General features: G+C 43.9%; 1 protein-coding gene across 2 annotated transcripts in view; it reads right to left on the bottom strand.

The window, feature by feature from the left end:
• Positions 1 to 17336, bottom strand: part of crppa (CDP-L-ribitol pyrophosphorylase A) — a 34731-nt gene that overhangs the window by 8274 nt on the left and 9121 nt on the right. For both annotated transcript variants that reach the window (XM_069720701.1, XM_069720702.1), the window contains exons 7-9: positions 12519 to 12596; positions 12313 to 12405; positions 9170 to 9301 (exon numbers count right to left, since the gene is read on the bottom strand). In XM_069720701.1, the coding sequence (XP_069576802.1) occupies positions 9170 to 9301; positions 12313 to 12405; positions 12519 to 12596 (303 nt within the window). The remainder of the gene's footprint in view (positions 1 to 9169; positions 9302 to 12312; positions 12406 to 12518; positions 12597 to 17336) is intronic.

Below are 17336 nucleotides of genomic sequence, written 5' to 3'. Positions count from 1 at the left end.
TCAAAATTCAGCTGGATTTTGAAATGATTGTAACCAGAAGTAGAAATAAAGTTCTGTGTATTTATCTAACGGTTGCAAAATGTGAGCTTAAAAAGTTCAGAGTTCAGAGACTGCTCCTGTTACGTGAAAATTCAGCGCAGCACAGAAAAGCTATAACCTTTGTGGGTAAGCGCTCCGGGTTTCATCGCTTCATCAGAAATCAGCATCGGCGTTACATATGCTGCAAAAATCAAGCATCGCAACAATCACAAAAAAAGGGACTGAATAATTAGAGGGATGCTGACTCAAGTACATTATGAGGATGTATCAGTGATCTACTGAGATGGAAGGAGTTGAGGACGCCTAATAATCCATCAATCAGGCAACTTCGGGTCCTTTAAAGTCCACAGATCGAGAAAATGTCCCCCAACAGTTCTAATATTTACTGCCGAGCTTCGGGTCTAAATAACCTTTAATCGGGCTTCCAACCGAAAGTTCAGCCATAAAAATATAAAAGCCGCTTGGACCCAAGCTGTGAGACCGAGAGCTAAATCTGCCGGAGATGACAGCAGCGACATGAGCATTACTTCGTACTTCTGGAGAGATGAAGCGTCCCCGGGGGAACGCGTTTTATTGAATTTCGCCGAGGCATTTAGCGTCGTTGCCTGAATGTCTGTATTTTAGATATCCGTGTCGTTCCCACTCCGCCTCACTTCATGTGAAAGGGATTGTAATGCGGGAAAATGAATACGTCTCTTTCCCACCCCTACTTTTTGTGCGGCTCCCTCAGACTTTCCAAAAGTCGCTTCGGAGTGCTCACAGCTTTATGAAAAAAAAAAAAAAAAAGAGAGAGGAGTTTTGTATTGATAACTGCTTTTCAGACCCTATTGAAGAGAACGACTGCCGCCCGCCGCACAACCCTTTTCACGGTACGCTGGTGAAGCTCTTTCAACACGGGTTCCCCAAAATATCCTGCGCAGGGGCGTCCGTCCGGCAAACAAAGCAGTTTGTCAGTCTAAAGTATGACTTCTCTTTCCTGCGTACCCTCTTCAGAGGAGGCAAACCCTGCTAAGAACCGGGACTCTGAGGGGGTTTGTGTTTTCCACCGAGATCCCTTCAGTGGGAACATTTTCAACAAGCTCCGGTGAGAGATGACTTTGTTTGAATTCGACTCACCGAAAGACATACCTCAAAACAGCACGCGGAACAATGGATCCTCAGTCGAGGAGGTATGAAAGCATGAAGGCGTGGGTGGGATTTATGGACCGGCACATACCAAATCTTCATTTGCTTATCACACTGTATCACTTACAGAAACCCGGGGAAGCCAAATACACTCTGTATCGCGGGGCATCTGAGGTCAGCTGCAGGTGCAGGAATATTTTTTACAAAACAAGACATTTATTACTACCTGGGTTTTCAGCAGCACGCATCCCGGCCAAGGGCTTACTTCCCTCACTTCCATCCCTAATACAAGCACGAGATCGTAATCGCGGTGGGCCGTAAGCCAAACACACAAACATAGGTGCAACACTGTGTTTTTGTACCGCTGTCAAAATACCGATGTGCCGCAGACTAAACAGCAGGGGGATAAAGCCGGCCATGTGGCTTGACAGATGTAGTGCGAGAACAAGGGAAGGACAGCTACCAGAAACTGTTGAGGGAAAAAAATAAAAATAAAAATTTTACGTGACAGTTCGTGGGAAAACTCCAAGACTGAGATTTGAGTCCGACCTTGAAATACGGTTACCTTTATAAACGTCCAGTTTCTATGAGAGCAGGAACATTCAGCTTTAACATAAAGGCCCAATTCACAAAACTGACTGTTTTCACTTCATTACCAGCCAAATCAACATTTCAGCTGCTGGGGAGTATATCCCCAAAAACTTTGGCTGGTCGTTGCCTCCACTGAAGTTGTGTTTTTCCATCTGATTTGGACCCGTTTAGTTTAGAAGTAAGTTATTGACGCTGATTATATTTCCAGCAGTATAGGTATGGCGTGCACATAGGGACTACAGTGATACTAAATGAACTTGACAAGAAACGGTGATCGGCAGCTCGTGTTTTCTCCATCCGTGACGTCACCTGTTGGTTTGTGAAAAGCCGTTCTAAAGCCTCGAGTTTGGATTTTGGCCGGCGCCATCTTGCTATTTTGGACCCAGATGTGACCATAATTAGATGAGCTGGGGGACTGAGTTAATCTGATTGGGAACAATAAGCCCCACCCACCTATAGTGGAAACCCGACTGCACCGCAGGCCTGTCAATCAAACTGACACAACCGTAAACATGTCGCTTTTTGAAGCCTAAAATCAAATTAATTATGGAATTATTTTCAGAAGGACCACTAGAAAACTTTTTGGAGCCAGCCCCTAGCAGCCCTGAGGGGAATTGCACTTTATGGCACTTCTGCACTGGCCTCACTAGTCAGACCCAGAAGCTACATCCACTTTTATATACAGTTTATGGGTCTCTGTGAAATCCAAACCTTACCCTTCGCCTTGGTGCCAAAAACACCAAGACAGTGACTGCAAAAATGTGAATGTAATTGCTGCAGTTTATACTGATGCAGATATGGATCCAAATTCATGTTTAAAAATGATAATATTGACAAATTTGCCTTTTATAGGGCTTCTAAGACATTTCTAGTTTATCAAAGGTGGGCCTGAAGTAGCAGAAAACCTACAAGCCTCAGCTGAAGTTTTTCCCAGCATTTTAGGGCATCTGGTGCTACTTTCCCTGCTCCGAATACACTATGTGCTATTCCAGTTATTTTCCACCACACCCAGCCAGACATGCATGTGTACCGAGAGGTCCCTGCAAATAAAAGCACTCGCAGAGCAGGAAGGTGAGTGGCACAAAAACAATCTTTGATGAGGCCTGTTAAATGAAAGCATAATCCCTGCAGAGCCGTGTACTTTCCCCACAACATAACTGCAAGGAAACTCAAACCAGGACTACTGTGGGTGGTCAGACTCAGCTCAAAACCAAGTGGCAAAACAAACATACACGCATGTTTTTGGGCCTTTACTCTGTGAATGATTGAATGTTTACAAACTAATTGTGAGGAACTGGCTTTCATTAATCTTCCATAAGAACATACCGTCTGTTTTGTACCACACAAATTCTCCAATGGCATGTCATCCTCCGCAAAACCGTCTGCGAGAGCCCGAGTCGAGTCACATCAACCCGAACAGAACGCCCGCCGAGTCTTTTTAATCTACGAAAAATCAAAGCTGAGTAAACACCGCTTTGGTATGTGTAATTCCTCGAGCCAAACTCCGGCGGTCAAGTTTCACACATGCCGACACACATCTGGAGCACTCTCGGCATGGAAGATCGAGCTTGATATCATGCACATGTCAAGGCAGCGCGAGGCTCTGACCCTAACACTCTACAGATACATCACTAAGGGGGGGGAGTGATCCTCGGGCTTCTGTCCGTATGGAGATGTCAGGATAGCATAATTGTCAGAACAAAGACGAGTGAAGGGGCAGGTTGGACGCTGAACTTTTACTGTGATGTTAAGTGCACTGGATCCACGGGGAAGACTTGCCAAATCCGTCCGAGACATGTTGAAATAACCGCTCGGTGAAAACGCCACATCGTTTCTTATCTGTGCGATGTTTTGATTAACTTATCTAACCTTTGTTCGGTTAAGTGTTTCTTACTCCTTTCTTAAAAAATGTCTCCCCAGCTGTGAATCGAGCTACACCGGCCAAAGCGGCTAACGGAGATTTCCATAGACTTTCCGAGTAGATTAAAGAGTCCGTCGCCCCGTTCATCGTAGAAAATCTAACACCAGTCACTTATTCCTTTCAGGACAATTGCTGGATTTTGCAAAGAGAAAGGTCCGGGACTGTGCCGAGAGAGCGGAGACGGCAGCCGTCCCGGATCTCCCTTGACCCCGCCAGGATGCGAACGCATGCGGTGTCACAGCACGAGCTTCAGAGGGTTGTGTAGGGTTTCACCTGTCGGCCTCGTCGGACGTATGTCACCTCACGAATGCGGCGTGAGAGTAAAGTTCGGACAAAGACCTCTGGAGAAATACTTTTTCCCTCGATGCTCCATTTAAAAAGAATTCTCTCCAGGACAGTGCAATTCCTTCTGAACGCTGCCAACCTAAGGACCAGATTCTGATTGTGGCACTTTGCCTTAAAACCTGATTATTGATGACTTTACAGAATATTTTTTGGGGCCATGTCAGCTGGGTGCTTAGTATGAGTGAAACATCTCAACAACTTTTTGCATGGATTAGCTGGCAATCTTGTGTAGACATTTGCAGCACCAAAGGGATAAATGCTTAATGTCTTTGGTGATCCCTGACTTTCCTTCTAGTGACACCAGCTTCATGGCTTCATACGAGATGGGTTGTTTCATTCCAGAAAACCATGGTGGTCATCCTTTGACTATTTCGTCTCTTGCACCACGATGAGGTTGACATCTGTAGTTCTGAGTTAAATGCTTTGACAACTTTTGGACAGACGACATCACATTACTCCAGTTCTGGCCTCTCTCCACTGGCTCCCGGTTGGTTTTAGAATTGATTTTAAGATTTTGTTGATCACTTTTAAGGCCCTCCTCGGTCTGGCCCCGAGCTACATTATTGAAATGTTAGCCCCCATATGAGCCAGCTCGCAGCCTTAGATCCTCCGGTGGGGTCCTTCTGGCCGTTCCAAAGTCGAGGCTTAAATCAAAGGGTGACCGTGCTTTTGCCATTAGGACCCCTCGACTTTGGAACGACCTACCCGAGGAGATAAGGCTTGCAGAATCAATAACTTCTTTTAAATCACTTCTTAAAACCCATTTTTATAGAATTGCTTATAAGTGACGTCGTCCTTTTATGCAGTTCTTTTGTTCCCGTTTTTGTTTGTTTATTTTATTTATTTGTTTGTTTTCAATTCCATTTGCCCGTTTTGGTTATTTGTTTGGTTTTGTTGTATTCATTACCTTAATGGTATGGTCATTTTTGCCCCGTTTTCTTAAATGTTTACCGGTATTGACGATATGTATGACTAATGCTTTGCTTCTCTGTAGAGCACTTTGTAAACTCTATTTTTAAAGGTGCTATATAAATAAAGTTGTTGTTATTATTATTATTATTATTATTATTGTAAGGGACAATTCTAATATCCTAATGGGCTTAATTCTCACATGCCACGTTGCCATAAGATTTGGTATGTGAATGGTACGTGAATTTTAATGCTTGCATCCCCATCTCATCGTACAATATATGATTTCCGGAATCTCTGTCTGTATGTTTGTTTGTCCCTTGCGTATCTCAACAACCATTCGTCCCACCTGTTTTGAGCTAGGCGGGTGTATTCCTGGATGTGAATCGGCAAATTTGGTGTGATTTGGACACGTGACACCTTTAATATAAATAAACTTTAATAAAGGGGAAATCGGCGCTCAATGCAGCAGCGGGGGTCGGTATTTTGAACTGGCACTGCACTAGTAAGGTCAAAATTTAATCTACCCTAACCAGTGCTCGATTTTAGTGCGAATTTGGGAATGTTAGTTTGCTAATGGGCCAAATTTTAGCACATTGCTATTGTCCTTTTTAATATATTGGCATTCATGGCTTTAGCATTTAGATACAGTATTGTAGTGGCTGGCATAACTGTACACTAATTTTCTTGTTTAAAGAGATTGTTAAAGTCTTTACAGTTGGAGTTCCTAAAGTTTTTAGCTTGATATATTGTCAAATGAATGAGTGTCACCCTTTGCCTTCTTGTTTCAGGTTACATATATGTATTCATGTGTATGAGTTGTAAGAAAAGAGTGAATTTGCTTTCATTTTGAGCTCTTTTTTTTTTTCTTTTTTCTAACCCCATTCTCATCCCATAATTGATATTAACGACCCTCGGATTTATCTCGGGGACCCAAAGTTCGGTAGGAAGATGTTTAACGACAAGTTCTTCCCACATGGCTCCCTTCTTGTCTCCTTTTGTACAATTCCCAGCATGCCCTATCAAAGACCACTCGTTTATTCAGCAGAGGACAACAGCTGGATTTAGCCTGAGAAAAGTCAGGAGTGTGCTGAAACCACAAAGACGACAGCTCTCCCCTGATCTCCCCTTGACCCCGGCAAGGGTACAACTCCACGGGTGTCACAGCAAGATCTTCACCGGGGTCGTGTACGGTTTCACCTGTCTGCCTTTCAGACCTGGATCTGAACAGGTCGAGGAGAATAGGCCTATAGAGGCCTCTCCCTTTTCCTCCTCCCTCTCTTCTCCTTTTCTCTCCCTCTCTTTTCTTCCCAAGCCGGCTAATCTCTTCTCAGGTTTAGGGTTCCCGGTCCGGGCTCTTTGAGGAGGAAATATGGGGTTGGGTAAACATCAGGGCTCTCGCTGCGGGGATTACAACACCCATATATCACTGTGACAACTCCCTTTTCAGCGGATGACAAGTCGCCAGGACCCTGTGCGAGGAGGGATCCAATGACACTTCCTATCGCCACGGCCGACACCGATAGCACACGCCATCCCCGTTTTCACAGCATCGTGTCAGTTTATGAGGATCCGGTGTCCGAAATATTCTCAGCCGACGTCTTTAGACCGGGTTGAGGTTTTCACACATTGTCGCACCTGATGTTTGGCTTTTACGGCATCTTCAGAGAGACAACAACACAAAACGGAACAGGACTCTCGAGAAGCGCTTTGATCAAATCCTTTCTGAGAGACCGCCGTTCATTGTCCGTGACTCCATTTCACTCTCGCTCCTCTCGCCGAGGCAGAATGGCATGCGTGGCAGCGCGCCCGCTGGATGCATTGTGCCTCGGCAGCTGGGTGCTAACTCTTTAAAAAAAAAAAAAAAAAAAAAGTGAAGTCATTGTCAGGCCTCATTTGAGAGAACCCGCTTTTTTATCCAGAAAGACATCACTAAGGGTCAATGAGGTGGATCGTTTTCCCAACCTCGCTGGTTCCATGTGCTCATGCATTTAAACTGTCAAACGGTTCAAATTTAATTAACCAAATGGTGTTTCTTTTCCAAAGTGGTGGGTGCCTCCAATAATTCCTCAAAGTGATAGAAAATAAGAAGCAATGAGGGACACTTAAATGTGCTCCTTCAGTTGCTCTTTTCACCGTTGTGCGGTTGACAACAAGAAGTCATGTCAGAGCAGAGGATGAAATCATTTAGGGGAGGGAATAAAAAGCATTTAGACTTGATGGAGGAGTCATTTTTGACAATGGGCTCTGTAAAAATGTGAAAAATACACTAAGTATTGATGTCAGACCATCCATCCATCATTTTCCACTCATCCAGGATCGGGTCGCGGTAGGTGATGTCATACCTCTTTTACTATTCATGGCAAACTTGAATATGAGAAAGTCGCCTGTAAAAACGCAATCATATGTCCTTACTCCCTGTACTCGTAAGATTTTACTCCCCGTAAATTCTTTCTGTCCCCCCGAAAATTTTACACAACATTTGACTGCTTAAGTTTCAGGTGCATGGCGAATTCACAGTGCGCCACAGAAAAGTGTGTAACTCGGGTGCTGATGACGATCAACTGAGGAAACGTGGGATATTTACTCACGAAAGTTATAGTGTTCCCATTCTCTGAGCACTTTCCAGCGCTACTTACCGTTCCCATGCAACAGAAGTAGTCTCAGAACTTTTTGATCGACCCTCATAATAATAATGGGTTTTTTTTACAACTATTTTGTGCCTAAATAGGTAATTAAATGTATTTTGTTTATGATGCATAGCATTTCTACTGCCTGAAAAATAACAAAAGTAGCCTCAGTGTAATGAATAACAAAATAAAAGAATGATCGTATTTCTAGAAAACAGTGGCAAGCTGCCTTCATAAAAATGTGTTCGTTTTGAAAAGAGTGAAATAAGGTATTATATCAAAACAATTGAACTAACTTGAAACCGAAAGAATGTATCGACCGCTCGGGAACGTAGATGCATGAGAAAGGCTGCGTACACAGTCCCAAACAATGTTTGATGATAGAAAGTGAAATGTGAAATGTCGCAAGAAAGACATGCTGTACGCATCAAACTCTGGACAGTGGCATAATTAAATGTTTTCAGTCCTCTCACAAAACTATTCTGAGACATCCAAACAGGAAAACTTGAGCAAGGAACACAAAATGTAATCCAGACCACACAATATGTGACCGAACTGAGAATATGATCATTCTCTGGATGCTAAAATAGAAAAGATGAATTCAATGGCAAATTCATTCATCATCGCACACGTAAACACAGTGCCATCCCAGATCCTTTCGGTTTTTACATCATGTTTTAATGAATTGAAAATGAAATGAATAATAATTGTAAAAATAAAATAAAAAGACATTAAAACAGATGCAGCGCATATTTCACTAACATTTAAATATTAGCAATGTGTGCATTACCGCCTGCTGTCAGACATCTTTTATTAAAGCCAAACTTAGGCTTGTGAGCAAAATTCATGCATAATGTACGTCTGACAGAGGAAGTGTTGGCGGGCTTCTCGACAAGTATGAATAAGGCCATCTGGGAAGAATTAGCCTCATTATAAAAAAAAGCTAACAGTGATTTATGCGAGGCTGTACTCTGTTGTTCCACCATCTCATAACGATAAGCATTTAATCATGGCGAAACACGCATTACCCACCCCCCCTCCCCCGTCTTCCCTCCCGGAGGAGTCGAACACGATGAGCAATTAACAGCATTAGTCTCCATAATTCGGGAGGAAAAACCGTGATGTCCAACATCCGATAGCGGAATCAAACTCGTGTGTCGGAGAGCAAAACGAAAAACACCTCGTCTTAATTAGACGACACGGAGACGTCGAGGTCCGACGCGCAATCTCGATCGACCGCAGACTAAACCGGAGGCCTCCGTCAGCTCATCGCTCACGTCTTTCCTTTTCCTTTTTGTTTTGTTTTTGCAGGAGAGAGTAAACCCGGCCTGCTCAAACATCCCGCTGCCCGAGGCGCACGGACTCTTTCGGCATTGATTTGTGAAGTGACGCGGATGCCAAGAAGCCTCATCTGTCACACTGCTGCGGTCGAGTGCTGAACGCAACTCGTGATTGATGTCATGTTTGGGGCCAACAATGCCATGAATATTCAACGTTTGTCTCAGGTTCGCTCTGCACATCTGGTCCCCCCAAAAAAAACAAAAAAAATTTGGGATTTGATTTGACGGCTTTTGGGGGGAAGGGGGGGGGCAAAGACGAAAGCTCCTACCTGCGACCGATGAAGCTGGATGCCGTAGAGGAGGATGTTCCCGAGCTTGGCGGTCGAGGCCAGGTCCACGATCGCCGCCGGCTCCGCCACCTTCCCGCTGACGGACGGCTCGTCCGCGCTGCTCAGACGCACCTATGAAAACAAAAGGCCACCGCGCAGCAATCAGAAAACACTTGGCAGCAGTGAGGATTGTTTCACCGGGCCTGCTCCCGCCTTTTTTTTTTTTTTTTGGGGGGGGGGAGCGTTTCGTTTAAACATGTTGCAACTCAACAGACCTGCTTATCTCAGGTTGTGCTCGGGGAAGCGTGCGCTCTGCCGAGTTGATGGTAAACAGAGATCAGTTGACACAAAATCCTCCCCGAGGTTATAATGACGACTTAATTTCGTTGTAAATCTTTTCAGACCTTTGGGGTTTTTATTTTCCCTAATTTGGAGCGGCAAAATCCAGACTCGGTGGTTCGGGTTACCGTGTCGTCTCGCAAGCTTTTAGGTCAATTCCCAAAAACTGAACCGCTGACAGAAGCTTAAACTGAGATTTATTCAGCGCAATTATTCTGTCACACATCCCTAAAAAACTGCGGCAGCGAGACACGACGGACACGAGAAACGGTTTCAAAAGTGTCGAGACATCTGCTGCTAAACGTACAATTATTACACTTTATTTGCGTATCAATCAAATGTTTTGCTGTCGTCAGCTGGAGTTCAACTTGAGGACCGATTACTCAGCACATTGGCTGGCGGTCGAACAGCGCCGACTATTCGAGTGCACCAAACCGGCGTGTTCAGAGACAATGGAAAGACTCTGTCACGGAGATATTTGTTTGTTTGAAGTATCGGAATGGAAAAAAAACTGTCATGGAGTCAATGAATGTCGCTTTAATTTTTGGAAACGTATTATTTTCAAGAGCAAAAAGCGTTTGGTTGCACGAAAAAAAACAGGAGTGCAACACCGCGACGTGCACGGAGCAGCGGGAAGCACCAACCTCTGGGAGGAAGAGCTGGCGAGCTTTGACGCTTGAAGCAACATCACTTGAGTAAGAGAGCGCACATCCAATTTTGGGCAACTGAGACCCCTTGAAATGCTTCAGAGGGGGCGGAGCTCCACCGTCCCGAGACCGAAGGAGGCGTCAGGCTCAAGGAGACACCAGCTGGGATTTTTTTCTTTGACTTTAGCGGCGGTTGTGTCACCGTGAATTCGTTCCCTCCCCCCAAGGGTCAGACTGTCAACACCGAGTGCCACCGTGGCGTTCTGAGGGAAAACATTCGTTCCGTACCACCTGAACCGTGACACGTTGGTTTTCCATACACGTTGACAGGTTTCTTTGCTTCCCGTCACCCCTCTTCACCTGATTTCGCTCCTTTTCTGTTCCCCCACAAAAGCGTATAATAATAAAAATGACCACACCGAATCTTCAAAACACTCTGAATGAAAAAGAAAAAAATGCCTCCAGGCTAACAGTCCCACAATGCAATGCTTTTTTTTTCTCCCAGAAGTGAAATTTGCAGTCGAGTTGCTCAACGGCTGTCAGAGTGTCCTACGTGTGAATGTTCTGCTCACTGCTGGGTCATTTATTGAGTTTCTATCTCGTGGCGATGAACAGCGAAACAGGGGAATGATTTTGGACATTTTGGATTGTCCAAGTCCAAGTTCAAGTTTTGATCAAAATTGTTGGTTGATCGATCAATTAATCATTTCAGCACTTGTGACATGTGGCGGGATGTTCGATAAAAGAGGAAGGAACGGAAGAGAATAAAACATCAGAAGAATAGAATAGAATAGAATAGAATAGAATAGAATAGAACAGAATAGAATAGAATAGAATAGAATAGAATAGAATAGAATAGAATAGAATAGAATAGAATAGAATAGAATAGAATAGAATAGAATAGACACATGTTCCAGTGGCAGTTTTGTGGGAACCTGGTTTTATTCTGATGCGTGCTTTTGTGTGTGTGTGTGTGTGTGTGTGTGTGTGTGTGTGTGTGTGTGTGTGTGTGTGTGTGTGTGTGTGTGTGTGTGTGTGTGTGTGTGTGTGTGTGTGTGTGTGTGTGTGTGTGTGTGTGTGTGTGTGCGTGGGTGTGTGTGTTCACACAGCTTCACACTGAGTGTTTACACATCCGAATCTGTGTTTAAATCTTGATTGAATATTAAGCCAGAGCGGAGCGGCGGCTCCGGAGGAGGCTTGTGTCGTTGTAGAAATCAGCCTCTGCGGGTTTATTTCATTCCGATTACTTGACATTGTTTTTCGGAGCATGTAAGTGTTTCTTTATTTAGTTTTTTTTTTCCCTCTCGGGTGTTTGAATCGGGGCGAGCGGTAAGCGAGGTCGAGCCGCTCTCCAGAGAGGTGTCGGTTTCCTGACAGCTCCAGAGCTCCTCGAGGGACCCGAGGTGGACCACAGGTGATGTTTTTACAAGTAGGAAAAAAAAAAAAAAAAGGTTTGGCTCGCCTTGTAATACAACGGACCTCGACGAAACTGAACCTGTGCTGCGCCAGATGTGTGTACTCATAAACGTGTTAAAAAAAAAAAAAAAGAAGGAAGTTCATTCAAAGTGTGAGAAACGATACCGAGACGAGCATGTCGGGATGTAAGGAGGCTGTTTGTTCACCGAGTGACCTCCGAGGAGACACGAGCTTCTCTAACAGCAGCATGAACTATCAAACACAAAAAACAGCTGGAGTTATGAAACAAAGGAAAATAAGCTTTTAAATAACACGGCATTGATGTGGCACTTTGTCCCAAATATTTGCAGGCGAGTATTTCACATCAAAAATATTCATGCCGGCAGCGAATTTGGGACAGTTTAAAAAGAAAATATTTAAAAGCTCAAATAGATTCGTGGCAGTTCGTTCTTTAGAAAAAGAAACACGATGCTTTCAAAATGGTAAAAATATCTGATTGGAAGTAAACTTCTATAGCGACCTCCCTTTTTTTTTTTGACACACAACATACGCTTTCTGTGTGAACGTTTTCATGACAAAAACAACAGTTTAATAAAAACGTATTGACGTAAAAATGAACGGGGCAAAAACAAAACTAAAAAAAATGAGTAAATGTTAGCATGCTGAAATGCTAAACTACGGTGGTAAACATCGGCGCCGCAGACTGACTGGCGCTAGCATGCGTCCGCCGCGTGAACTCACCCAGACGACGACCGGCGGGTGGAGAAGAGCTCGATTCGCTTCCTTTAAAGCCACAAGCACGGCCTCCACTTCAGGCAGCCAAGAATCACCGACCTGGAGACCCGAGGGAATAAAAAAATACGAAATCCAGTTCAGATTTTACGCCGGCCAGAACGGATCACGACCCATTTACACCGACGTGGTTTCACTTAAATTTGTGAACTTACAGACACCCGGATGAAGTTCCAGCCCGTTAACAGATACCCGGCGTTGTCTCCCGTCAGATCCGGGACGACGTCCAGCTCCTGTAAAGAGAGAGGTTACACATTTGGGCTGATATAATCTGAGGGGTAACATTTTTAAGGCAGGTGCTGCAGCGCCGGGCGTCCCGATGCATTTTGAAGGGTCGAGTGACGGATCGACTCAAAAGGTCGCGAGCCGTCTGGGTTTTGTTTCACACACTTCTTCAATCATTTACTGTTTCGACTACGCCCACCTGCTTTCCCTGCCATGAATCACTCTGCGATTAGAGAAAAGGGATAAAACATTTTTTTTTTAAAAACAGAAAGACTGTAACTGAGCTTATTTCCATCAACTGCAGTCAGAAAACGTATTAGAACAAATGGGAGGGAGTTAAATAAAAAAAAAATTAACTTAAAAAAATAAACAATTTCTGGGCTCCTTCATACTTCTGAACTGGCAGGAAAATTCTGTCATATGAGAAAGACAGGAACAGCAATCATACACAGGCCAAGTTTAATTTCATTACGTTGCAAACTGAGTCGGAGGGCCGACGCGCAGCCAAGAAGTGTAAAAAGAACCGGGACGTTTAGGTTCTGATCTTTCCGTTCACTTTTCGTCTCTCGGCACACGAACGACGCGAGAAAAAAAAAAGAAAAAAAAACGTTTACATTCGCGTTTGTCGTTGTGCCTCCATAATTACAGCCTCGTATTACAAGATCACGCACAAAGCACTGGAAATACACACAGAAATAAAACGCTTATCGTCGTCTGGTGTTTGGCGTCGAAGTGCAGTCGTTCTGCCCAATAAAGAAACAGAAAGTAAATGAAAGCCGGTGACGGGAAACAGATGTCGGAGGGTTAATTGATCCTGAAAGATAACTGCTCCACGGCCTTCACCGGGGAAATCATTTCGGGCTGTTTGCGAGTTTAAAAAAAAAAAATACAAATAAAAATAAATTGACGTGATCTAAAGCAGGTTGGCCACGAAGTCCCAGAGCGGGATTTGTTTATTCAAGTTTAGACACGGCCCCGAGAGCCGAGAGCCGAGGAGCCGAGGAGCCGCGAAAGGCTCGACGACCTAAAACCCGCTCAGAGGGGGAAGAAGAGAAACGCCTCGGAGCGCCGCACGGGAGTGAACTACCTGCTAATATTCAATTCAGTTATATTTACATAGCGCTGAATCATAAACACAAGTCATCCACCGGGGAACTAAAGAAGAACCCAACAATTCAACAGTTCCCACGTGAAGAAATCAGGCGGCCATCTGCCTCGACCATTTAATATGGGAGTTTTAAATGTGTGCGGAAGCACCTAGTTTCATCTTTTTGGTTTTAACACCTTATTTAAAAAGTTAACTGAAGCAGAAATTATGATTTTTATTTTTTTATTTTTTTATTTTAAGCTGTTATACGACCCTGGCACGTCCGTTATGGTCAACTTGATTGCAAAACGCTGTTTATTAGCTCATTCAAAAGTCTCTTTTTTAATTTTTTTTTACCTCTGATTTGGTCTCCACCAACTCCTGAGAGAAAAATATCTGACTCCTGAGCTTCTAGATGCTCTAATACTTTTGTTTTGCCTTTAGCTAGTTTCTGACTTTGTCTGTTTTAAGGGACGGTGGCGATGATGATTCAGACTTATAAGGTTATACGTTATTTCATCCCATTTCAAATGAGAAACTGACAACACCTACAAGCTACGAATGCTGCCGATGTAAATGCGCGTCGTTTGTTTTAAAGCTACCAGACACTTTCCCACCCTTCAAACATTCAATGATCAATTACCAACTTTAAAAAAGCATTTGGTTAGTAAATTCCTAACAAAACTGGGGGGGGTTCCCATTATTTATCTCTATCAGTGGCGGACGGTCAAAAACAGCTCGTTCCCACTGGGTGGTGTCTGCTCAACTTTCCGTCTAAATGACAAATCCTCGTTAGTCGAGTGCATTTATTATAAAAAACCTTCACCGAGTTGATACACGAGTCTGAGGATTCTCTTTGATGTGAAGTGCGTATAAAAATATGATCGTACATAAAGATAAAACTAAAAAGAGAAGTGATTAGGGAGAACAGGCAGAGGAGGGGATTCGACTTTTTTTAAAAAAGCTTTTATTTATATTTTTGTTCCCATAAAACATCCACTCGTCTGTGTTAGTCTTTGTTCTGAATCCACCGAAGCCAAACGCTGAATAAATGATGCGTCTAAATTATGTGACAAGAATGTAAAAAAACAAGTTAAGGTTGGTGGAGAAAAAGTTGAGGTTTTCAATTCCACGTTAAAAAACTACAGAAAGAGAATTAAGTTTCAGTAAAGCAGGCTGGTTTGTCTGACTATTATATTTGTGGTATCATGCTTTACCATTTCTTACAGATTGTCTGTTTTTGTAAAGATAGGATAGGAAGTAATTACATATTACTCTTTACCAGGTAAAGATTTCTTTTGAAAAATTCAACACGAAAAATAAAGATTTTTTTTTTTTTTAATTGCAACAATCAAATAAAATTGCACAAACTCCCGGAGGGACGGACTTCAGAGGCCGAGACATTTTTTTCTTCACATTTTACAGGAAATACATTGAAAAAGATCAAAGAAAGATCATTCGGTGTGGGTTTATGAGTTATTTAGCTCCGTCTAACATATTTCCTGTTTGAGACACATAAAACTTGTGCTGCCAGTTAACTTGGCAGATTCAAAATTTGACATTAAACTTTTTCCTTCCTTCTGTGAGCCTGGATTTAAACTGGATCAAACGTATCTCCCATCCGGCTGAAAGAATCCTTAATCTTACTCCTGCTCTGAGTGTGTTCGTCTCTCACAAACGTACACACACACACACACACACACACACACACATGCTGCCAAATCCTCCACCTGCACACACAACACACTGCTTATCCCTGTATTAGATTCACACAGTGGCACCGGGACAAAGGTAATTCTTCATCTTCCGCTTCTTCATCTTGCCTTTCATCTCCCTCCATTATTCTTCCTCCCTCAAAAAAAAAAAAAAAAAAGGGACGTATCTGGTTCCGAACACGCGTGCCGGACAAAAAAAAACAAAAAACACAAGGACCCCGCCGGACACCCGAGTGGTGAGGCGGGAACGGATCCAATCAGCCGATCCAAAAGGAGGCCGGACCCCCGATCCGTCTCCGGGGGGGATGGAGAGTGTGTGTGTGTGTGTGTGTGTGTGTGTGTGTGTGTGTGTGTGTGTGTGTGTGTGTGTGTGTGTGTGTGTGTGTGTGTGTGTGTGTGGAGGGGGGGGGGGGGGGGGGGGACCGGTGCAGCACCGGACAGCGAGATCCGCTCGTTCTGACGCCGGGCTGAAGAAGAACTTGGAGCGAGTTTAAAAGGAGGATGATCTGTTCGGATCGGCTGCGGAAACATGGAAACACGAACTCCGCTGTCGGCAGTCACACCGAGAGAATTAATCAGGAATGGACCGGGAAACATGTTTCAGTACGCCAAGCCGCGTGTGGGCGATTTGTCAGGGCCGAGCGTATCCGCTCCGGAGGCGAAAGGGAAAGTCGATGGGGGTGAAATATTACAACGAATTAAAAAAGCTGCGGAAATTTACGTGATTTATTACAGAAGTGCTCGGTGAATTTTATAATGATATCAAATGTGTCTTGAGGAGGTGTTAAAAGCCTACGCACATACTTTTATTCCCAAAGTATAGATTTGCTGTAAAGTAAGTCTTTAACGAAATAAAAACATTATAAGCTGCTGGAAATGCAACGATATGGAATTTCAGGGCCGATAACAACATAAGGTCAAGCGGCCATCTTGGTATTTTGAAGCCAAAAGTGACCATAATTTGGACGAGGTGGATCTGACTCGATCTGATTGGAAAACCGAGGACGCTACGCCCCGCCCACTGATCGCACCACAGGCCTGTCAATCAAACAGACATTCGAGCATTGCTATCGGCTTAAATGCCATTACTGACCAGATTAAAATAATCCAATTGTATTTATAACATTAAGTCCACCGCAATATTCTTAAAACCGACATAACATCTTAAAACATAGATTTTTGTATTACGATCATCACAACCTTTCAGTAGCTGGTGAGCTTCACTTCCTTGGTCGAAATTAAACCGAGCTTTTTGCACAGGAGCTCATATTTCAGACAAACTTGTAGTCACATGTCGAGGCATTTGTTTCATTTTTTTTTTTTTTTTTCCTCGCATCCATTTCTTCTTCTGTCTTTTTAAAGAGAGGTTATTTGAGGTACCGGTTACGTGGCTGGCTGAAGGGAAACCCCGACAGTCGTCGAGGTAACGACGAGTGTATTTCACATATTGAAGCTTTATGTGGTCTGAAGCAGTCAGGTTTAATGTCTCAGCCTGTCGCTCTTCGCCAGTTTTGCATGTGGATGCTGTTTCCCGTCGTCTATTAAGAACAATTTCACTCATTAAATGGAGGATGTTTGCAACATGGAGGAATTTGATGTGCCCAAAAAATGATTCAGAGTGAAAGGGGGAGGAAAGGGAGACGAGCCGTGGTGGAAACTGGGAGCGTGTCGAGTCTGACTGAGCTGAGGTGAAGGAGGAAGAGGATGAAGAAGAGGAAGGAGGAGGAGGAGGAGGTAAGGACTCATCGCTAAACACTAGATTTATCAAGGAAACTCCCACGGGTCGCGGGAGGACAGGAGATTTGACTGCCATCTGCTCTGTGGGGGGAGTGAGAGGTGGAGGTCGAGGGAGTAGAGGAGGAGGAGGAGGAGGAGGAGGAGGAAGAGCTGCCGAGTGTGGACGTTCCCAGACGGGCTCCATTAGAAAGTCTGACTGCAGATGGCAA

This window comes from Brachyistius frenatus, unplaced genomic scaffold (assembly GCF_029030835.1).
Source record: "Brachyistius frenatus isolate BFR_SWC_R1_liver_20210118 unplaced genomic scaffold, ASM2903083v1 Contig_247, whole genome shotgun sequence".
Classification (NCBI taxonomy): Eukaryota; Metazoa; Chordata; class Actinopteri; family Embiotocidae; genus Brachyistius; species Brachyistius frenatus.
The sequence above is the reverse complement of the archived record's forward strand: the minus strand, read 5'-3'. Positions and strand labels throughout refer to the sequence as shown.